General features: G+C 46.9%; 1 protein-coding gene across 2 annotated transcripts in view; it reads right to left on the bottom strand.

Moving 5' to 3' along the window:
* The window catches only part of neu1 (neuraminidase 1), a 34,897-nt gene extending 11,434 nt beyond the window's left edge, over positions 1-23,463 (bottom strand). For both annotated transcript variants that reach the window (XR_005462904.1, XM_038816732.1), the window contains exons 1-2: positions 23,180-23,463; positions 4,291-4,480 (exon numbers count right to left, since the gene is read on the bottom strand). Coding sequence is in view for 1 of the 2 variants with exons in the window: in XM_038816732.1 (XP_038672660.1) it covers positions 4,291-4,480; positions 23,180-23,314 (325 nt within the window). In the remaining variant the exon portion in view is untranslated. The remainder of the gene's footprint in view (positions 1-4,290; positions 4,481-23,179) is intronic.
* Between the last annotated feature and the right edge of the window lie 517 nt (positions 23,464-23,980).

Below are 23,980 nucleotides of genomic sequence, written 5' to 3'. Positions count from 1 at the left end.
CCAAGCATACTGCATTGTGTTTTCTATTGTCAAGCCATACGTTCAACTGTAATACCTTAATGCGGAGTCATCTTCTACATCAAGGTAACATTTCCACTGTTAGCAATTAGCAATTGTTACAAGTGCTTGCATGAACTGGTGATTTATGTTGCTGTCAACACATACCCACGGGGGTCTTGGGATGGTCACAAAGCCTCATAAATGCCATACAGAAAATAATGGAATGCAATTTCTATTTAATTTATTTACTATGCCACTTGAGTCTTTATAACAGTTAGCTTGACCTTTCAATTATCCAGCCACTGGCTATAAAAACGCATATGGGGCTGGATTCTCCGCAGCCACACGCTGAAATCACGTTTGGCACGGTGGGGGGGGAGGGGCGGAGAATCAAATTTCCCGACGGAATCGGGCCAGGCGACGCTCCGGCGATTCTCCGGGCCTCAAATATTCGCGCGTTCGCAAATTATGTTGTGCGGCCGGGGGGGGGGGGGGGGGGGGGGGGCATTGCCAGAGGCCCGCCCAGCGACCCTCTGCTCCCGACTGGCCGAGTTCCCAACGGCGTGGAACATGCTACGGCCGGTCGGGACTCTCGCGTGGCAGCTGCGGGCTCATTCCGGGGGGGAATCGGGCACTTGAGGGGAGGGGGGGGGGGGGGGGGCCTTATGAGCGGCCAGGGGAGAGATCGGGCTGGACGGATCCTCGGGCTCCCGGCCAATTGGGGGGCCTAATTTCTTTGTGTAGGGCCGTGGTCCGCGTCTGCCATGACGCTCGGCACGTCTGCCATGGCGCTTGGCGCTCGGCGCGGCCACTACAGGCCACCACTGTGCGTATGCGCAGACTCGGAACTGGACGTGTGGGGGCTCCTATCTCCAGCTAAAGCTGTGTAAAGCACTCCGGGTCCCTGTTAACCCCCTGAAGGAAAGTGAATCGGGTTGTATTTGTTTCAGGAAACTCGGGAGTGCAACGCCTGCGTTTTTACTCCGTCGTGGGCACTTAGCCCCATTTTGGGAGTATCCAGACCATGGCGTCTCACTGCTGAACTCACCCAGTAGGATGGATAAGATATACCACTCAACCAAGATGAATCTTCATTCATCAGTTTCTAATCACCCTTTATACATGCCAATATATTTATTCACAAATATGGGAGAATAGAACGCTTGCTAAACTGCATCTGAATAGACGGATTGTGGTGAAGCTTGTCCGATTGGGCACCCCATGACTTAGAAGCAAAATTCAACATCTGTAAGTCACATCTGGACTGTGCTGTTTGGAAGAGTAGTGGAATCTGATTTGATAATAACTTTCCAGAGGGAACTGGATGAATATCAACAGAAAGTCTTGCGGGTGCGGAGTGGAAAAGGCAGGGGGAATGGGAATAATTTGATCATTCTGAGAACATATTGACACATGCGCCTCATTCTGTGCTGTATGATTTTATGATTGCCCAACAAGACCTTGATTTCCACCTTTGTCCCTTAGAGAAGGGAAAATCATTGGAGATGCAACATGCATGCCCTGCTGCATGTGATTATGGTTCAAATATTAAATTATACACAATGTAGAATTAGGTGGGCACAGATTAGCAGTCAGCAAATTAATTTAGGGACTTAATAGGCCTGCTTGGCTCAGTTCCACAGTGCACCATTTAGCAATGGAGCACTGGAAGCCTTGGTCATTTCAGTTAGTGAATCTTTCGTTTGTGCTAAATTAATTGAAGAGTTTTTGACTTTATCAAAGACAGTTGGTTACCAGACAAGGCACCAAAACTATGGCACTAACAGGTTACAGTCACAGATGGTGACAGTAGAATTAACGTTCATCACAGCCAGGAAAATTAACACTTTGAAAAGTCAGGAGACATTCTGTTGCTCGCAAGTAGAGAGAAATTGGCGAGATGCGCGCATTTGCCGATTTAGCCGTTTTATAGAGACATAGGGGCAGCAGGGTAGCATGGTGGTTAGCATAAATGCTTCACAGCTCCAGGGTCCCAGGTTCGATTCCCGGCTGGGTCACTGTCTGTGTGGAGTCTGCACGTCCTCCCCCTGTGTGCGTGGGTTTCCTCCGGGTGCTCCGGTTTCCTCCCACAGTCCAAAGATGTGCGGGTTAGGTGGATTGGCCATGCTAAATTGCCCGTAGTGTCCTAATAAAAGTAAGGTTAAGGGGGGGGTGTTGGGTTACGGGTATAGGGTGGATATCTGGGTTTGAGTAGGGTGATCATGGCTCGGCACAACATTGAGGGCCGAAGGGCCTGTTCTGTGCTGTACTGTTCTATGTTCTATATTTCTCTTGCCTGTCTTCTTTGCTGGATATAGACAATTCCATGACCGTAACAAATAGGAAGATGAGACCATCAGCCCCTTGAGCCTGTTCCGCCATTTAATAAGATCATGGCTGATCTAACAATCACCAAGTCCACTTTGCCACCTTCTCTCCGTAATCCTTACTTCCCCAACTGATTAAAACCCTATCAATATTAACCTTAAAACTGTTCAAGGACTCGGCCCCACAGCTTCCTGGGGTAAAGATTAACCCCTCTTTGAGAGATTAAATATTTTCTCAAATCAATCTTAAATGAGCTCCCCGTTATTCTGTATCAATGCCCTCTGGTCCTAGAACATAGAATATACAGTGGGGAAGGAGGCCATTCGGCCCATCAAGTCTGCACCAACCCATTTAAGCCCTCACTTCCACCCTATCGCCGTAACCCAATAACCCCTCCTAATCTTTATGGTCATGATGTGGAGATGCCGGCGTTGGACTGCATGGTCACATGGCCATGGACTGCATGGCCAATCCACCTAACTTGCACGTCTTTGGACTGTGGGAGGAAACTGGACGTCATGATCCCAATTCAAACATCTTTATGGGAACAAAGGTGAATGCACAAATTGTAAACTTGATGAATACTGTACAAGAGGGAGGAGAAGAGTGAGGTTAATCTGGTTAAGTGAAAATGGGCTTTTATCTATGCAGGGTACAAAGACTCAATCGGCACTATTGTTTTATTGTTGTGTACCGGAGGTTTACTCAGAAAATCGGAGAACAAAACGTTCCACCCCCCCCGGCCAGTATTTACAATAGTACAACCTTGGTCAGTGCAACAAAAGGTCAGACCTTCTACAGTTCATTCACCTTCTACTGCCCCTGCTTTGCTTCGGAATGCCTTGATCAGCAACTTGTTTCAGTACTACACCATTTAAAAATAAATCAGTTTCAGTAGGGAGTTTGTGGTCCAGAGTTTTAGATCGTTTCTGTTCTCCCCGAGCACATGCCGAATGGCTTGGCTGTGAACCAGGATCAGGTCAGACAACGGTTGCTTCACGGGCGGCCTGTTCTCAAAAGCACGAGTATTTGTGTGTGCTGCTCTGGGAAATAATTCTGTATGCTACTGGACTGGAAATTTCACACAGTTTGTTTAGCCAACCACATTTCCGGCTTCAAACATGATTACATGCCAATTCCCTTCAGCATTTGAATAGTTCGACTGTTAGAACAAAAAAAATGATATAAAATTGTGCAGCATAATTATGGAGCTCCCCAGGACAGCAAGGTGGTGCAGTGGTTAGTACCGATGCCTCACGGTGCCGAGGACCCTGAGTTGATCCCGGTCCTGGGTCACTCCCGTGTGGAGTGTGGTGATATGCATCATTCTAAATACACAAGGGGTTAATGTAAATACACGTAGACTCGATAGACACTAGAGGGAGCACCAGAGACAGGACACCAGAGACATATTCAACCAATAGTCCAGTAAGATAGGACACGACCAATGGGCAGTCAAGAATCACACAGAGGTGACAACACCACAGGAGGGCATTACACCAACCCATATAAAAGGACACAGCACACATGCTCAGCCTCTTTCCAGTGCAGACAACAGGGTTGATTGAAACACATCACACCCACCACGTGAATTGTAGCAGACTGGTTAGATTGTCTGAGTAGCTATAGCAGGATTAACAGGAGAGTCGAATCCAAGTCGGAGAATCGTTAACAGTTTAATAAACGTGTTAAAGCTATCTCCAAGTCTGAACCTTCCTTTGTCAGAGTGCACATCAAGGAAGCAACTTATGCTAAGTCAAGAGCATAACAAAACATGGAGTTTGGACATTTTCCCCGTCTCTGCGTGGTTCTCACCCCAGTAACCCAAAGATGTCCAGGGGAGGTGGATTGGCCAAGCTACATTGGGAAAAAAAAATGTAATTAAGGAGCTCCCCTGTTGTCAGAAATCTAAGACTCAAACAGCCCTTTCATTCTTTACTGGAGCTAACAGTAACCAATCACCTTTATCACTAGACGTGCGGACAGCAATGAACTTAGCACCAATATCTGCCGGTGAATGCTTTCTGGCTTCTGCCACAGCAATGAGGTTATTGTAGGGGGTTACTGCAATGAGGGGGATCCTGAAGGTGTCAACATGGCCAACGATGCCACTTATCCACAGCAACTGTTCACTTTCAACGAACGGCTTGATCTAGAAAGAGAAGAAAAGGATGGAATGCATTATACAACACGGCAGTTTTCAGTCCTCCCACATGACCTCCTTCAATGGTCAATACCAAATGATTAAATTAGGAGGACAAGGTGCACAGACTGGGATTTTATTCTTCCAAGTTTGGCAAATTAAAGGGTGATCTAATTGAGGTGTTTAAAACTGACTGCAGGATTGGATAGGATAGATTGCGAGATGGGCGGGATTCTCCGAAATGACGGCTAAATGTTGACGCCGGCGGAAACACCGGAACGTTTCACGCTGGCGTCAACGGGCTCCTTGGCCCAGCGATTCTGCGGCTAACAGGGGGCCAGCAGGGTGCCGGAGTGCTCCGCGCAGCTCCGGCTGCCGATACTAGGCCCTGCACTACCAGCCGCGGGTCTGCGCATGAGCGCGGCGGCCCCGTACAACATGGCGGACCCACACAGCGGACCGGTCCCCACAATATAGGCCCCCCCATAGATCGCCCGCGTCTGCCCGATCGGTGGCCACCCATCGTGAGCCTGGCTGTCCTGGAGGTCCGCCTGGTGACTGATCGCCCCCCCAGGGTGGCTGCGGACTGAGTCCACAGCTGCCACCCCAAGTGCCCACCAGATGGAACCATGTTAGAACACGGCCAGAGAATCGCCGCAGGGGCCCCTTTCAATTGCCCCGACCGGCGCCGCGTCAACCCCGCGCGTGAATGGCGGCAATTCTCCGGTCCCCGGTCAATCGCAGGAGCTGCGTCGGACTCCGCTCCACGCCAAGCGTGATTGGGGCGCGGTGAATCCCGCCCACTATTCCCTCTTGTGGGAGAATCCAGAACAGGAAGAAATCCTTTTCAAAAAAAGTCTCCAAAAAGTTGTGGACGCTGGCAGTTAATTGTAAATTTCAAAACTCTGTTTAGTAGATTGTTAAGTCAGTGTATCAAGTGGTACAGAAAAAAGGGAGTTCAGATATAGATAAACCATGGTTTACTGAAATGGCAGAACTGTCTCTACTGCAGTGGTTCCCAATCTCTGGTCCGTGGATCACTGGTGATTCGTGAGGATACTGCAGATGGTCCCGGTGTCCATTGAAGAAAAAGAAAAGGTCCGTGAAAAAAAATGTCCGTGAAAAAAAAAATATAGCGAGTACCTTGTATGAAGCATTTTAATCCTTGTTAAACAATTTTCACAATTATTTTTAATGAAACTGAGCTGTTGCGCAATACAGCAATATTGCGCTTCGGGTAAGCGTTCTCCAAGGCGGCCTTCAGGACGCGCGACAACGCAGAATCGCCGAGCAGAAACTTATAGCCAAGTTCCACACGCGAGTATGGCCTCAACCGGGACCTTGGATTCATGTCACATTACATTCACCCACCACCATCTGGCCTGGGGTTGGGAAATCCTACCAACTGTCCTGGCTTGAGACAATTCACACCTCTTTAACCTGTGATTATCCCTCTCTCTGGATCTGTAAAGACTTAATTACCTGCAAAGTCTCACATTCAAAGTATCGTCTTGCATCTTTAACTTTGTCTATATATATGTTTCTGGAACCTACCTCTTCATTCACCTGAGGAAGGAGCAGCGCTCCGAAAGCTAGTGATTTGAAACAAACCTGTTGGACTTTAACCTGGTGTTTGTTAGACTTCTTACTATTATCAAATGAAACTCAGCACAACAAAAGTGAAAAAAGTGTGGAGAAAGTACAGCAGGCAATCCTCAGAACTGGGATTTACTTGTGCAGACACTGAAAACGTTGCCATCGTGTCTTCTGTTATGAAGCTGTTGAATGAAAGCTAAAGCCTACTAATTTTCTCAGTTATCTGGAGGTTAAACATGGGGACTCAAAGTTTTTGTAAGCAAGCTCAAAGAATTTCAGAGTGCCAAGGAAATTGCACATCTACAGGCAGTGAAAATGCCATGGTGATGGAGGCCAGTATGGGTCAACTCTGCTCATAGCAAAGACAGGGAAGCTGTGCACGATCGAGGAGGAGTTGATATTGTCAGTGGATAAGGAGATGGTGGGTGTTATGCTGGGTGAGAGGCCTGTAAGCAAATTAATGGTAATTTCACTGTTGAATAACAGTCCAACGGAGTTGGTCATTAGCCAACAGTGAGAATACAAGCAAGTTGGTTTATGCACTTCAACTGGATGAATCACTGGACATTGCAAATCTGCTTACCTAGGTATGGGATGAACACAATGGAGAGATATACGAGGAGTTTCTCTTTTGTAAATCAATGCCCATACACTCAACTGCAAATTACTTTTGACATTTTGAACACTTTGATAATTCAAAATGGGATTGATTGGGCAAAATGTGTAGGAGTTATCACAGATGGAGCCCATGCATCCATGAACTTCAGTATGGTGATCAGGGAACTGAGTCATGATCTGCTGGGTGTCCATCCCACACAGCTGTAAGGACACCTGCAAGTGAGATACGAAGATGGAGATCTTTGGCAATGACAATTTCAAGACAGTTGCCAATGGCTATGATAGAAGTTTATAAGATGATTAGGGGAATAGATAGAGTAGACAGTCAGAGACTTTTTCCCCGGGTGGAACACACCATTACAAGGGGACATAAATTTCAGATAAATGGTGGAAGATATAGAGGGGATGTCAGAGGTAGGTTCTTTACCCAGAGAGTAGTGGGGGCATGGAATGCACTGCCTGTGGAAGTAGTCGAGTCGGAAACATTAGGGACCTTCAAGCGGCTATTGGATAGGTACATGGATTAGGGTAGAATAATGGAGTGTAGGTTAACTTTTTAAGGGCAGCACGGTAGCATTGTGGTTAGCACAATTGCTTCACAGCTCCAGGGTCCCAAGTTCGATTTCGATTTGGGTCACTGTCTGTGTGGAGTCTGCACATCCTCCCCGTGACTGCGTGGGTTTCCTCCGGGTGCTCTGGTTTCCTCCCACAGTCCAAAGATGTGCAGGTTGGGTGGATTGGCCATGCTAAATTGTCCAAAATTCTATGATTAACCTAGGACAAAAGTTCGGCGCAACATCGTGGGCCAAAGGGCCTGTTCTGTGTTTCTCTATCTATCTATCTATCTATCACTGGTGGGGTATTGGAAGATGCGAGGAGAAATGAAAAGTCCAGCCAGCCAAAAAGAGTGCTCTGAGAAAACAGAGGTCAACAAATTCTGCACCTTGCCAGCCCGCTGTCTTCAGCTGCAGCAAATGAAGTACATGCTGCCATGCCAGAGTGGGCCACACCAGCTGCTGTTTAACACAAGAGTTGACAGTCAAGGGGCAAACCATCATCTAATGAGACAGATCGCTGACAAGAGACTGTATTGACGAACAATAGAAAATAATTCAGCTTAATTTTTGACAACAGAGTTTCATAGAATTTACAGTGGAGAAGGAGGCCATTCGGCCCTTGGAAACAGCACCCTACCCAAGCCCATACCTCCACCCTATCCCCATAACCCAATACCCCACCTAACATTAAGGGCAATTTGGACCCCGAGGGCAATTTAGCCTGACCAATCCACCTAACCTGCACATCTTTGGACTGAGGGAGGAAACAGGAGCACCCGGAGAAAACCCACGCACACACGGGGAGAACGTGCAGACTCCACACAGACAGTGACCCAAGCCGGGATTCGAATCTGGGACCCTGGAGCTGTGAAGCATTTGTGCTAACCACAATGCTACCGTGAAAGCAGCCTTTTTCTCAACAAATTAAATTGAATCAAGACCAATTATTTGTACAAAATTTTCTAATCTTGATTAAAACACAAACCACTCTCTCATATTTAATTCATTGAAATTAAAGGAAACCCATCAGAAACAGAACACTAATTGATTCAATTGCTTTGCGCAAGCTGTAAAATGAGTGTCTGAATGAAATGCACAGAATCAGATACTAGAGGAAAACAATTCACAAACTAAAACATCAAACTGCAGATGCTGTAAATCTGACGATGCCAGATGAAGTGACGATGCCAGAAATACTCCGCTGGTCTGATATTACTTGCGGGCAGAGAAAGGGCTAACATTTCAGGTGAATGGCCTTTCATAAGAATTCTCAATCCTTGGATAGGGTTTTATGGATGGCAAGCGATCACCACTCACCATTGTAAAAGTCAGTGCATAACATGCAGCCGCCCGCCGACTCTCTAACTCCTACTGCCATTTAACACTCACATTGATTAGCAATGGGTCATAATTACATTCCCCCTTGGAAGATAGTCCCGCCCATGCCCATGGGTGCTTTCGGCCAATCAGATTGGCTGGCAGCTCTCCAACCTGGCCAAGCACACTCTACCTGGAACTAACTCCAGGGACTGTTGGAGAGTTAAGTTGCACAGGCAGGAGGTTAGAGGACGCGGCGGCGGGGGGAGGGGGGGGGGGGGGGAGGAGAGCAATCATGGAGTCAGGGGCTAGGACAGAGGAGGGGGGGGGGAGGAGACATCTCAGAGCTCTTGTGTCTTGGAGGGTAGGGCACCCAATTCTGAGGGGCACCTTCAGAGTGAGGTGACCCACTCCACCCCCCACACCTTCCAACGGTGGGGACGGTTTAAATGTTACTTGTGCATCCTACCCGCTCCCACCAACTTAAAAATTGAGTGTTGTCTGATCTGCTGAACATTGACAGCATTTCCTCATTAACTATGTTCTCTGGGGGCAGCACGGTGGCCTAGTGGTTAGCACAACCGCCTCACGGCACTGAGGTCCCAGGTTCGATCCCGGCTCTGGGTCACTGTCCGTGTGGAGTTTGCACATTCTCCCCGTGTCTGCGTGGGTTTCGCCCCCACAACCTAAAAATGTGCAGAGTAGGTGGATTGGCCACGCTAAATTGCCCCTTAATTGGGAAAAATGATTGGGTACACTAAATTTATTTTTTTTTAAACTATGTTCTCTGGAAAGAGACAGAATTTTGACCAAAGGATGGGTAATTTTTAATGTAATTTGGCCAGATGGAAATCCCATGGGATCCGGTGATTTTACATCCCCTGCCAAAAATGATCTCTACGAACGCTCTGGAGAATAAAATTCATCCTTATTGCACTCAATCCCACCAGGTTCCAAATGGGTGAGGTTGGGCAAAAACGTTCCCCATTATCATAAACAATCTCTCTTACATAGCCCATAGCCAGGTAGCATTTTATAAAATTGACAAAAGCTAATCATCTTCTCCACACATTCTATAATCAAGAGTCAGAATAGAACAGAAATATTATCAGAACAGAATCAGCATGACGATTTAAGCTATCGGTTTCTCAAAAGACTATCTTTTGAAGAGGTCATGCATTGGGTTAATGGTCATAGATTGGCTATGGTGCAATTACTTGCGCAGATCCTTATCTATAATGGCCTTCTGTTGCATGGATTTACTGGCAAATTGTTCCACTGTGACTGAATTTTATGTCCGTCGATGTGATCTACATGACAACAATTATTTCTCAATGCTTCATTGTTAACCCCACAAGACTGGAACCAAACTGTTCTATGATGGGATCAACATCGGAGCTGAGCTCCGATCGCTGGTGCAGGGGCTGGGCCAATTGCAGGGGGATTTGAAAATAAGAATTACAATTTTTGAAATCATGGTGTTGCCTGAACTGGAGTGTTGGAAGGAGCACGGGGAGGGGAGGGGGGGGGGTAGTGACCGCTTGAAATGCAATCTGAAGGAGAACTGCTAATTGTATCCATTAGTCAGATTCAGAATAGTGGGAGAGAAATGCGTTAATTTACTTTTCAAGAATTATAAAGTAATGATCAATACATCCAAGTGAATTTCAGGCAGTTATCATGCATTAGCTAATCAAATGCTATTTCGAGCTCTTTGGCATTAATTTCTCCGAAGACAATTGCCACCACCTATGTCAAGGTAGAACTGACAGTGTTGCCCTGCCTGAGGGGCCTTCTTTGAAATGAGATGTTATGCCAGGAGCATGTCTACCCTTTCAGGCAGCACGTCGGCACAGTGGTTAGCACTGTTGTCTCAAGGCACCGAGAATCCAGGTTCAATCCCTCAACGATGAGCTAGGTAGATGCATTTGCCACGCTAAATTGCCCCTTTATTGGGGAAAAAAGAATTGGGCAGTCTAAATTTTCTTTTTTTTTAAAAAAAAGTCTACCCTTTGAGCTGGGTAAGATAGCACAGCACCATTGTGAAGAGGAGGAGGGAGGATTCCAGTGCCCTGGCCAATATTTAAGCCTTAACCAGCACTGCTGGATAAGATTGTCTACAGTGGGCAGAACGGTAGCACAAGTGATTAGCACTATGGCTTCACAGCGCCAGAATCCCTGGTTCGATTCCCCGCTAGGTCACTGTCTGTGCGGAGTCTGCACGTTCTCCCCGAGTCTGCGTGGGTTTCCTCCAGGTGCTCCGGTTTCCTCCCACAGTCCAAAGACATGCAGGTTAGGTGGATTGGCCATGCTAAATTGCCCATAGTGACCAAAAAAGGTGAGATTGGGTTATGGGATAGGGTGGAAGTGAGGGCTTAAGTGGGTCAGTGCAGACTCGATGGGCCGAATGACCTCCTTCTGCACTGTATGTTCTATGTCATTATCAACTGGCTCGTTTATTTTAAATTTAGAGTACCCAATTCATTTTTTCCAATTAAGGGGCAATTTAGCGTGGCCAATCCACCTAACCTGGACATCTTTGGGTTGTGGGGGCGAAACCCACGCAAACACGGGGAGAATGTGCAAACACCACACAGACAGTGACCCAGAGCTGGGATCGAACCTGGGACCTCATCGCAGTGAGGCAGCAGTGCTAACCACTGTGCCACCTTGATGCTCCCCAACTGGCTCTTTGAAGGATCTTGCATTCATTAACAGGGGCTTGACGGGGTAGATGCTAAAAGAATAACTCCCCTGGCAAGGGAGCTTAGACACAGGGTCACAATTTTAGACTAAAGGAGTTGGCCATTTTGTTATAATCTTTATTGTGACAAGTAAGCTTACATTAACACTGCAACGAAGTTACTATGAAAATTCCCTAGTCACCACATTTCGGCACCTGTTCGGGTCACAGAGGGAGAATTCAGAATGTCCAATTCACCTAACGTCTTTCGGGACTTGTGGGAGGAAACCGGAGCACCCGGAGGGAACCCACGTAGACACGGGGAAAATGTGCAGACTCCTCACAGGCAGTGACCCAAGCCGGGAATCGAACCTGGGACCCTGGCGCTGTGAAGCAACAGTGCTAACCGCTGTGCTACCGTGCCATTTAGAACCAAAATTCTCTCTGCAAGTGAACCGTGTTATTAAGTATATTCAACACAGAGGTGGATACATTTTCAGTATTAGAGGAATGAAGGGAAATGGATATAGTGCTGGAACGTGAGATTGATTTAAGAGATCTTACTGAATGGCAGAGTAGACATGAGGGCCAAATGGCCCACTTCAGATCCTATTTATATTCTCATTGAGGAAATGGTGATGCAGCCGTCACTGGCCCAGCCGCCCCGTCACTGGCCCAGCCGCCCCGTCACTGGCCCAGCCGCCCCGTCACCGGCCCAGCGGCCCCGTCACTGGATTAGTAATGCTCTGGGGACTAGGATTCAAATTTCAATTTGAAGTAATTAAAAGAAAGCTGCAATTAAAAGTCTAATGATGACTTTGTCATAAAAGCTCATCTACCTTTAAAGGAAGGAAATTTGCCATTCTAACTGGCCTGGCCTCCATGTCGTTGACACCCTCAGAAATGGCAAGCCACTCAGTTGTATCCATCTATTGTGAAGCGGACAAAAGGAATGAAGCCGGACAGACTACCCGATCTTGGCACCGGACATGACAACAGCAAACCCAGTTCTGTCAACTCTGCAAACTACAATTTTGGGTCACAAATGGGAGAGCCGTCTTTTAGACATCTCTGGGTCTGTCCTGCCAGGGGCAGCACAGCAATATACAGTCGTGACGGACCGGTCTGGGTCTGTGCCAGGGGCAGCACAGCGATATACAGTCGTGAAGGACCGGTCTGGGTCTGTGCCGGGGGCAGCACAGCGATATACAGTCGTGACGGACCGGTCTGGGTCTGTGCCAGGGGGCAGCACAGCGATATACAGTCGTGACGGACCGGTCTGGGTCTGTGCCAGGGGGCAGCACAGCGATATACAGTCGTGACGGACTGGCCTGGGTCTGTGCCGGGGGCAGCACAGCGATATACAGTCGTGACGGACCGGTCTGGGTCTGTGCCGGGGGCAGCACAGTGATATACAGTCGTGAAGGACCGGTCTGGGTCTGTGCCGGGGGCAGCACAGCGATATACAGTCGTGACGGACCGGTCTGGGTCTGTCCTGCCGGGGGCAGCACAGCGATATACAGTTGTGAAGGACTGCTCTGCGAGTCCTTGAAAAGTATCTTGGCATCCTTTCAAACATGGATACCCTTTGTTGTGTTGTGTGTTGGCACTACCACTGTATTAAACAGGATAGATTTTGAACAGATCTAGCAACCCAAGACTGGGCAACCGTGCGGACCATCAGCAGCAGCAGAACTGTACTCAACCACAATCCGTAACCTCATGACCCGGCATATCCCTTACTCTTCCATTTCCACCAAGCCAGGGGATTACCTCTGGCTTAATGGAGAGTGCGGGAGGAAATGCAAGGAGCAACGGATGAACCAGTGGATGTTGTGTATCTGGACTTTCAAAGGCTTTTTGACAAGGTCTCACACAAGAGATTAGTGAGCAAAATTAAAGCTCATGGTATTGTGGGTAATGTACTGACCAGGATAGAGAACTGGTAGGCAAACAGGAAGCAGAGTTTGGGAATAGACGGGTCCTTTTCAGAGTGGCTGGCAGTGACTAGTGGGGTACCGCAGGGTTCAGTGCTGGGACCCCAGCTGGTCACAATATACATTAATGATTTGGACGAAGGAGTTGCCATATCTCCAAATTTGCAGACGACACTAAGCTGGGTGGCAGTGTGTACTGTGAGGGGCTCCCTATGGGTACACCTGCATCAGATGAACTGCAGCGGTCTAAAGATAGCAGTTCACCGCTACCTTCTCAATATGGATGGGCAACAAATGGCCAGTTCACCCTCATCCCATAAATGAATAAAACAAATTAAGCTATATTTGTGGCGATACAACAACAGAATAAGAGTGAACTATTCTGATATAGATATAGATATAGAACAGTACAGCACAGAACAGGCCCTTCGGCCCTCGATGTTGTGCCGAGCAATGATCTCCCTACTCAAACCCACGTATCCACCCTACACCCGTAAACCAACAACCCCCCCTTCCCTTAGCCTTACTTTTTAGGACACTACGGGCAATTTAGCATGGCCAATCCACCTAACCCGCACATCTTTGGACTGTGGGAGGAAACCGGAGCACCCGGAGGAAACCCACGCACACACGGGGAGGACATGCAGACTCCGCACAGACAGTGACCCAGCGGGGAATCGAACCTGGGACCCTGGAGCTGTGAAGCATTTATGCTAACCACCATGCTACCGTGCTGCCTATCAAAAACAATTTTAAAATAAATTCCCTTCCTCAGCTACAAAGTGATTCATGCTCAAAATAGATGTTCACAACATCAAGCTGGTGTACAGTACCTGATCACATCTTTCAAAAGGTCTCAAAGCATTTTAACGTGTCATTATTCATAAATTCAGTCATCCCCATACTGACAAATACAGAAACTATTTTTGCACATCAAAATCCGACATTGAAGTGAGGAAGTAATGTTGTTAGGAATATTGCGACAACTCTCTGCACTTCTTCACAATCGTTACTGTCCATCAAAAGCAATGTGGAGACTGATGGGGTTGATTAACTGTCGCAGCTAAATCCCAGAACATCATTACCCATGCAAAAAAGACACTGATGGGCCTTAGCATCACATTGATGAAAGAGACACGCTCCCTCCCAAACTAGAACTAGTCTGCTTATTTCACGTGAAAACTTTGCCTCTCTGGCTCATATCAATTTGATTGTCGATTGCACGCCTGTGAAAGGCCTCGTCGATGTTATAGGCACCGTATAAAAGCAGACAAGTACTAATTTGAAGGGGAGATAGATCTGTGGATATTGGTTCCATCTATATCACATTTGACTCATTAGCAAGTAGAAAGTCACAAACCTATTAATCTAACCAAATTGAACTACTTCCCCAAGGAAGTGACACGTTGGTAAAATCATCATTCTTAGGCAAACTTCTCAGCAGAGGTGATCATAGAAACGTGAAAGGAATTGCTCAGCTCTCTTTGTAAATTTCCAATTATTAAAGTTCTCGGGGTTTTAAAGCCTTACCTCAGTCACTTCTATTTGTAATCATGGTGAAATGTCAGAAGAAAATAACATTATAGCAGTGGTATACAACCTGCCTGTGGTGTCATCCTTTTCCTGGTCAGGCAATGTGAGGCCTCGTGTCTTTGACATTCTCCAATGCTCAGAACTTGGATAATTTCCTGCTATGGAGAAATGGAGCGCGAACGAGGGGATCCTAATAGCGACAGTATTTCAAAACCAAAATATTCTCCTGGATACCGGAGCAGCAGGGTAGCATAGTGGATAGCACAACTGCTTCACAGCTCCAGGGTCCCAGGTTCGATTCCGGCTTGGGTCACTGTCTGTGCGAAGTCTGCACATCCTCCCCGTGTCTGCGTGAGTTTCCTCCGGGTGCTCCGGTTTCCTCCCACAGTCCAAAGATGTGCAGGTTAGGTGGATTGGCCATGCTAAATTGCCCCTTTGTGTCCGAAATTGCCCTTAGTGTTGGGTGGGGTTACTGGGTTATGGGGATAGGGTGGAGGTGTTGACCTTGGGTAGGGTGCTGTTCACAAGAGCCGGTGCAGACTCGATGGGCCGAATGGCCTCCTTCTGCACTATAAATTCTATGATAATAATGCAATAGCAATTTGCCTTTATACATACAATATCGAGAAGGCTCTTCTCGGGGTGTAATCGACAAACAAAATTGATTTGAGCCAGAGGGGCAAATATGTAGGCATGTACCTCTTAGTTTAGATACTGCTTAAATAGGGTACGGTAGGAGAGACTGTGAGGAAATTCCAGAACTTAGAGACTAATCTGCTGAAGATGCAGCTATCAATGGTAGGATGATGGAAATGTGGGATGCACAAGAGGTCAGATTTGGAAGAATCTCGGGATCAGAGGGTTTTAGAAAAAATTTATTCTCCTGCTTTTTCACCCAAATTTACACCCACCAACAATAAACAATAATCAGTAACAAATGCAATGTCAATCCCCGTATAAATAACAACAATCCCATCCTCCCACCAATCCCCCAAACACCAACCCGTATGTTAACATAAACAAATATCAAAAAGGAATCAGGAATCACCCATAGTCACCATTAATACACACAGTCCCCCTCCCCCCCAATCCTCTCAGCCCCCGTCTCCCCAATGTTCGATGTTATCCAATTCTTGAACGTGAATAATGAATTGTGGAACCCCTCCATCCTGCCCCTCAGTTCAAATTTGACCTTCTTAAGAGTCAAGAATTCCAGCAGGTCCCCCAGGGAGCAGAGGTGGAGAGGTTGATCTCCATGCCAACAGGATCCGCCTTCGGGCGATCAACGAGGCGAGGGCTACAACATCTGGGGATCATAGAGGGTTGTGGGACTGGAGAAGATTACAGATAGAGGCCGGAATTCTTCGGCCGTTGGGATTCTCTTTTCCCGCTGGCAGCACAATCCCGCCCGTGGCTTTCCCAGCGGTGTGGGATGGTTTCAATGGGAAATCCTATTGACAAGCAGCGGGAAGAGAGAATCTCGCTACGAGCGAACGGAGCGCGGCCGAGCACCATGTAGTTAGGGGACCCGGAGAATCCCACCTCGATGGAGGGTCGAGGTCGTGCATGAATTTGAACACAAGCTTGAGAATTTTAAAAGATGAATTGAATTAAGTGTGAATCATTGAATTTACAGTGCAGAAGGAGGCCATTCAGCCCATCGAGTCTGCACCGGCCCTTATAAAGAGCACCCTACTGAAGCCCAGGTATCTACCCTATCCCCGTAACCCAGTAACCCCCATTTTTGGACACCACGTGCAATTGATCATGGACAATCCACCTAACCCACACATTTTTGGACTGTGGGAGGAAACCAGAGCACCCGGAGGAAACCCACGCAGATACGGGAAGAACGTGCAGACTCCACACAGACAGTGACCCAAGCCAGGAATCAAACCTGGGACCCTGTAGCGGTGAAGCAGCTGTGCTGACTACTATGCTACTGTGCTGCCCTAAGTTTAAATTAGGTGTGAGCTTGGGTATGGACTGCAGGAATCTGGATGAGTTGACGTTTAGAGAGGACAGAAATGTGGGAGGTTGACTAGGGAAATATTGGAAAAAATGAGCAAACAAAGGAAAGTTTCCACTCTGTGCTGCACCATCTGGATATCAGACAGCTAATTCAGGGTACTTCACCAGCAGAATTATTACACTCAATTTACAGAGTCATACAGCACAGAAACAGGGCCTGCGGCCCACCATGTCTTTGCTGACCAAATATAAATCGATACTAATCCAATTTACCAGCACTTGGTCCATAGCCCACTCTGCCTTGGTGATTTGATTACTCGTCCAGATGCTTCTTATATGTTGCAGGAATACCTGCCTCCACCACCCCCTCTGGCAACGTGCTCAATATTTCCACCGCCCGCTGGGTGAAAAATATGTTTCCTCATGCCCCCTCTAAACTACTTACTCCTCACCTCAAACCTATGCCCTCTGATCTTTGAAATGAAAATGAAAATCGCTTATTGTCACGAGTAGGCTTCAATGAAGTTACTGTGAAAAGCCCCTAGTCGCCACATTCCGGCGCCTGTCCGGGGAGGCTGGTATGGGAATCGAACCGTGCTGTTGGCCTGCTTGGTCTGCTTTAAAAGCCAGCGATTAGCCCAGTGAGCTAAAACAGCCCCTACCATGGCAAAAAGATTCTTACGATCTACCCTATCTTATTGTATTGTTGTATTACAATCTTGTAATGGGCCAGGGTTTAGAGAGCCCCAAAGTGCATCATGGAGTTCACCTGACCCACAACTTTTACTAAGAACATAAGAACTAGGAGCAGCAGTAGGCCATTTGGCCCCTCGAGCCTGCTCCGCAATTCAATGAGATCATGGCTGATCTTTTGTGGACTCAGCTCCACTTTCCGGCCTGAACACCATAACCCTTAATTCCTTTATTCTTCAAAAAACAATCTATCTTTATCTTAGGAGCCTCTACTGCATCACTGGGCATAGATTCCATAGGTTCACAACCCTTTGGGTGAAGAAGTTCCTCCTAAACTCAGTCCTAAATCTACTTCCCCTTATTTTGAGGCTATGCCCCCTAGTTCTGCTTTCACCCGCCAGTGGAAACAACCTGCCCGCATCTATCCTATCTATTCCCTTCATAATTTTATATGTTTCTATAAGATCCTCCCTCATCCTTCTAAATTCCAACGAGTACAGTCCCAGTCTACTCAACCTCTCCTCGTAATCCAACCCCTTCAGTTCTGGGATTAACCTAGTGAATCTCCTCTGCACACCCTCCAGTGCCAGTATGTCCTTTCTCAAGTAAGGAGACCAAAACTGAACAGAATACTCCAGGTGTGGCCTCACTAACACCTTATACAATTGCAGCATAACCTCCCTCGTCTTAAACTCCATCCCTCTGGCAATGAAGGGCAAAATTCCATAGATTGTGGTATGGGGAGCATACGGCCCACTCTACAGGTGTGGTACAGCAGAAATGGAGAAGTATTTTTAAAGCAAAACAATGTTTATTCTATGAACTCAAGTTAACCTTTTTAAAACATACAGTGAACATCTTAGCAACCATTATTTCAAATACAACTCCCAAAGAATACGACACTAAGTAATCCTTAAGCTGTCCTTGCAACATCCATAAGACTTAAAACACCTTTTACCAGAAGCACATCAGGTTTAAATCACCAGGATCGATTTACAGTCTTTAGATTACAGAGAGAGATTCATACCCCTTCTGGCTGTGACTACAGCTATCCAGCTCTGAAAACGAACCTAAAACACACCCTGCAGCAAACAGCCTAAAACAAAAGTAAAAAGCTGACAGGACATCCCAGCTCCACCCACTCTCTGACATCACTGTGGTAGTAAACACCCATTTCTTAAATGTACTCTCACATGACAATCTCCATACAATTAAAGCCAAGTGCCTTTTATCTTCCTAATTTCATGCTCCACCTGCAGCAAACTTTAAGTATTTATTTTATGATTACACACAAGTCTCTCTGAACAACACCATTTGAAAGTGTCACCCATTTTTAAAAAAAGTACTCTGCTTGTCTGACTGGTTATAAATGCTCTAGTGCGCAGTATTGCAAAATTGCCCGGGTCTTCCAGTGTTGTGGGCTATTTCTCATGAATGCATTAAGGTGGTTTTTACAGGAGACCATTTTATAGTCTCCTGAATTCTCTCCAGTCTTAGCAAAAGGGACAAAGAAACCAGGAACAAAAAACAGACAATACTGGAAATACAATGGCAGCACGATGGCGCAGTGGTTAGCACGGCTACCTCACTGCGTCGAGGTCACAGGTTCGATCCCGGCTCTGGGTCACTGTCCGTGTGGAGTTGGCACATTCTCCCCGAGTTTGCATGGGTTTCGCCCCCACAACCCAAAGATGCGCAGGGTAGGTGGATTGGCCACGCTAAATGGCCCCTAAAAAATTGGAAAAAATGAATTGGGTACTCTAAATTTAGAAAAAGAAAATCCTCAAAGTCAGGCAGCATCTGTGGCAATAATAGAGGAGTTAACATTTCAGGGGGTGTAGACTCTTCATTGAAATGAGGACAGGGATAATTCCAAGAGATTTCATGAAATTTAAACACCCCATCTTTATCCCCTCCCTCAAAATATGCTACACTTCACAAGTTACAAGCTGGAGTTCGACTCACTGACTCTGACGCAGAAGTTGTTGCTTCAAAACACACTCCAGAAGCTGGAGTTCACAAATTAGGCTGACACTCCCTCAGGGAGTGCTGCACGATCAGTGGTGCACCTTTCAGGTGAGACATTAAACCCAGGTCCCTTCTATATTAGTTCTGGTTTATATCTGTATTTACAGCCTCGTCGATTGCCCACTTTGATCGGAACTTCAGTCAGCATTATTGATAGATGTTTTAACCTGCTTAAAATAGCATCAGGTTTTGGCATGAAACAACAGGTTCTCAACAGGGGAACGGTTAGGAAAAGTGGCTCCTGTCCACATCTGGTAATGTGTGGACAGGTCATATTGTAGAGAGTTGTTGTTACAATAAACACCAGAATGTTAAAAAATCCTTTCCACTCTCGTATCACTATTAGAAACCTCAGGAGTAAGTGAAGGCTCGGTCAATGGGTTTTTAACATGTTGAACAACAGATCAGACGTCGTAAAAGTTATACTTGTGGAACGTTGTTAAACATTTCCATTTTGATTCGGTCAGGATTTGTTATTTCAGCTTCTACCATAACCCCATTTGTAGGCCCCAATCTTATTGCTCTGTCAAAGCTTTTAAACTTGATTATGAAGTCTTTTCGTTGCTGATTAGAACATACAGTGCAGAAGGAGGCCATTCGGCCCATCGAGTCTGCACCGACCCACTTAAGTCCTCACTTCCACCCTATCCCCGTAACCCAATAACCCCTCCCAACCTTTTTGGACACTAAGGGCAATTTATCATGGCCAATCCACCTAACCTGCACATCTTTGGACTGTGGGAGGAAACCGGAGCACCCGGAGGAAACCCACGCAGACACGGGGAGAACGTGCAGACTCCGCGCAGACAGCGACCCAGCGGAGAATCGAACCTGGGACCCTGTGGTGCTGTGAAGCCACAGTGCTAGCCACTTGTACTTGGTTGGGTTGTTTATGAGATTTATTTAATATCTTTGGCTGCTGGATAATATTTTTGCAACTAAACGCTGGAAATCCCCATTAAACCATGCTATAATCAATTACACGTCAAGAGATAAAGTTCTCACAACAAACATCACCAGACCTCTCAACAATGATTTCCTCAAGGTCAGCAACAAGCACTCTTGTTGACTGCAAATCCAGGATCATTAATGGACCAGCTCTTGCTGGAGTCGGGATTTCAGGTTGTGGGCTATTAGTTAGACATTTTCCACGTGCCTTTACTTCAAAGTGTTTTAAGTGCTGAACGTGCTGTATCAGCTGATTATGGTGTTGAGGGCAATAGGGCACCTGGGACATCAGCGCACAGAGAGATCAGCTGTCTATCTCCTTAAAGCAATCAAATTTAAGGATAGGGGAAAAATGTATGAATGACAGATGGAAATCAGATGAATTAGAATCAAAGTCGTTACAGAGTGAAATAAGAGGGAATGAAAGACTGGATGAAGAGAGGCGAGACAGATTTTTAAAAAATATTTTAAAACGAGTAACCACAGCTACCTACAGAATTGAAACTTTACGGGCAGCACGGTAGCATGGTGGTTAGCATCACTGCTTCACAGCTCCAGGGTCCCAGGTTCGATTCCCGGCTGGGTCACTGTCTGTGTGGAGTCTGCACGTCCTCCCCGTGTCTGCGTGGGTTTCCTCCGGGTGCTCCGGTTTCCTCCCACAGTCCAAAGAGGTGCGGGTTAGGTGGATTGGCCAGGCTAAATTGCCCTTAGTGTCCTAAAAAATAAGGTTAATGGGGGTTGTTGGGTTACTGGTATAGGGTGGATACGTGGGCTTGAGTAGGGTGATCATTGCTCGGCACAACATCGAGGGCCGAAGGGCCTGTTCTGTGCTGTACTGTTCTAAAAAAAAAATTGTCCACTTTTCTGGGTGGCCGACTACAAGTACATAAATCCTGTCATTGAAAATGTCCCCACGTAATTAAATACCAAGCATAACGTTCTGCGACAAGTATAATTCATATTTACACGGCAAATGCAACAATATCCTGAAGCTCATGGGAGGTTGGCAGCAAATTTTGGCGTTCACAAAGCTAACGGAAGAATCATGCAAATTGTTGAACAACTTGTGCTGATTGGCAACTCACATCGAGCCTGGTCCTCACCACATTTAGCTGTTTTTACTTATACACTGAAAATGGTGTGAGCCTTTAATTTGCCAATATTCTCCCAGCATATTCTGGGCCACAGCACAAATTTGGTGGGTTCCTGCACAAATGAGGCTGACGGTTTCAATGAAGTTCCTGGAACAAGTCAAACCCATGTGTAACTCATTTTGGCGCCAATACTTTCCTGATTCAAAGCCCCCCCCCGAACCATTTTACACTAAGTGGTTGCACCAATATAAAATCAGGAATAGTCCATTCAGCCCTTCAAACCTGCCCCACCATTCATTAAGATCATGGCCGATCCAACTGTGGCCTCAACTCGACATTCGGCCGTCCCACCTTTGACTGCCTTGTTAGTCAAAAATCTCCCACCTCTACTTCAAAAATATTTAATGACCCCCCCCCCCCAACTCTCTTTGGAAAACAGTTCCACAGAATCATAGAATCCCCACAGTGCAGAAGAAGACCATTCAGCGCAACAACCAAAATATTTGCATCTCCGTCATAAATGGGAGAGCCCTTATTTCTGAATGGTGTCTCCTGATTTTAGTCTCTCCCGCAAGGGGAAATATTCTTTCCATCCACCCTGTCAGGTCCCCTTAGGATCTTTAATGGTTCAATGACATTACCACTCAATCTTCTGATAGATAAATGCCACTCCAATCCTCCAGTGGCTACAGGCCCAGCTTGTTTAACCTGTGCTGATAGATAAATGCCACTCCAACCCTCCAGTGGATACAGGCCCAGCTTGTTTAACCTGTGCTGATAGATAAATGCCACTCCAACCCTCCAGTGGATACAGTCCCAGCTTGTTTAACCTGTGCTGATAGATAAATGCCACTCCAACCCTCCAGTGGCTACAGGCCCAGCTTGTTTAACCTGTGCTGATAGATAAATGCCACTCCAACCCTCCAGTGGATACAGTCCCAGCTTGTTTAACCTGTGCTGATAGATAAATGCCACTCCAACCCTCCAGTGGATACAGTCCCAGCTTGTTTAACCTGTGCTGATAGATAAATGCCACTCCAACCCTCCAGTGGATACAGGCCCAGCTTGTTCAACCTGTGCTGATAGATAAATGCCACCCCAACCCAGGAGTCAGTCAGGTGGACATTCAATGAACTGCTTCTAACACACTTATATCCTTCCTTAAAGGAGATGGAAACTGCACAGAGTCCTCCAGATGTGGTGTGCCAGCACCCAGCGATGAGGTGTCAATCCAGCCAACACCATCTTGCCATTGGTTTTAAGGGATCTGGTGGAGGCACTTAACGTTTCCTCTCCAGAGGAAGTATCTGAAGCGGTGCAGAAAAAATTACTGGGCCAAAAAAAAAATTACAACAGTCATGGAGGCCACATTGTTGCATCCAGCAACAATGGTAAACACTGTGGATACACCCCCTTTGCATAGCTCAACTTCTCAGCCAATTCAAACTAAGAAACCTCCACAGGCTTGTCAGTCAGTTTGCCAAAGCCTAGTCCCAATCCTGAAATCCCCATGTACCCAGGTTTCTCAATCACTGTCTCCTTCCCACCCACCCACCAGACTCTCAGTCCCCAGACCTTTAACTCCCAACACACTACAAGTTATTGTACCCAGTCTCTAACCCCTCCCCCCCAGTTCCGGAGACCCTCTCTGAGCCAGAGCCCCTCTCTCCCCAGAGATCCCAGATCATTGCACCCCAGTTCAGCAGAGAGTGTGTGTGTGTGTGTGTGGTTACCTGAGCTGGGAGCGCAGTGCCCTGGAGCAGGAGCAAGAGAAGCAGGAAGAGGCCGGGGAACAGCAGCTGGAGAACACCGGCAGCTCTCTGCACCAAGCTCTTCCCCAGGCAGCAGGGGGTTGGCGGCGGGGGCATTGCCTCCTCAGCCTCGGTTGCCCATGAGCCGGTTACAGGACGCTGCGAGTGGTCTGTCTGTGTCTCCCAGGCTGCTGCTGCTGCTGCTGTCACTCGCTCCACCCGGCACTGCTGCTGAGGCCGGATTATTACGTCGTATGACCGCCCCTTTGAGGGGTGGAGAATGGTTCATTACACACCCAGCTCCTGCTCTTTCACAGCAACTCCTGTTTCAAAAGGAAACACCCTGCAACACTTCCCCTTTTAAAGGGGCCACACTGCCACACAAACTGAATCACAGAACCCAGTGAAATGGATAAGGTTAATACTCTTTTCCATGTCATTATCATCATGTGCTTTCTGCACATTCTAAGCTTAACTTCATAAGATAAATTCATAAAATATAGGAGCAGAATTAGGCCATTTGGCCCATCAAGTCTGCTCCGCCTTTCGATCATGGCTGATCTCATCCTGGCCTTAACTACAACGTCCTGCCCGATCTCCATAACCCTTCGACCCATGACCTTTTTTTTCTTTTTGTACCCAATTATCTCATTTCCAATTAACAACAAAGAACAAAGAAAAGTACAGTACAGGAACAGGCCCTTCAACCCTCCAAGCCTGTGCCGACCATGTTGCCTGTCTAAACAAATCTTCCACACTTCCGGGGTCCGTATCCCTCTATTC

Source organism: Scyliorhinus canicula, chromosome 13 (assembly GCF_902713615.1).
Source record: "Scyliorhinus canicula chromosome 13, sScyCan1.1, whole genome shotgun sequence".
NCBI classification, from domain to species: domain Eukaryota; kingdom Metazoa; phylum Chordata; class Chondrichthyes; order Carcharhiniformes; family Scyliorhinidae; genus Scyliorhinus; species Scyliorhinus canicula.
This window is presented reverse-complemented; position numbering and strand designations above follow the sequence as displayed.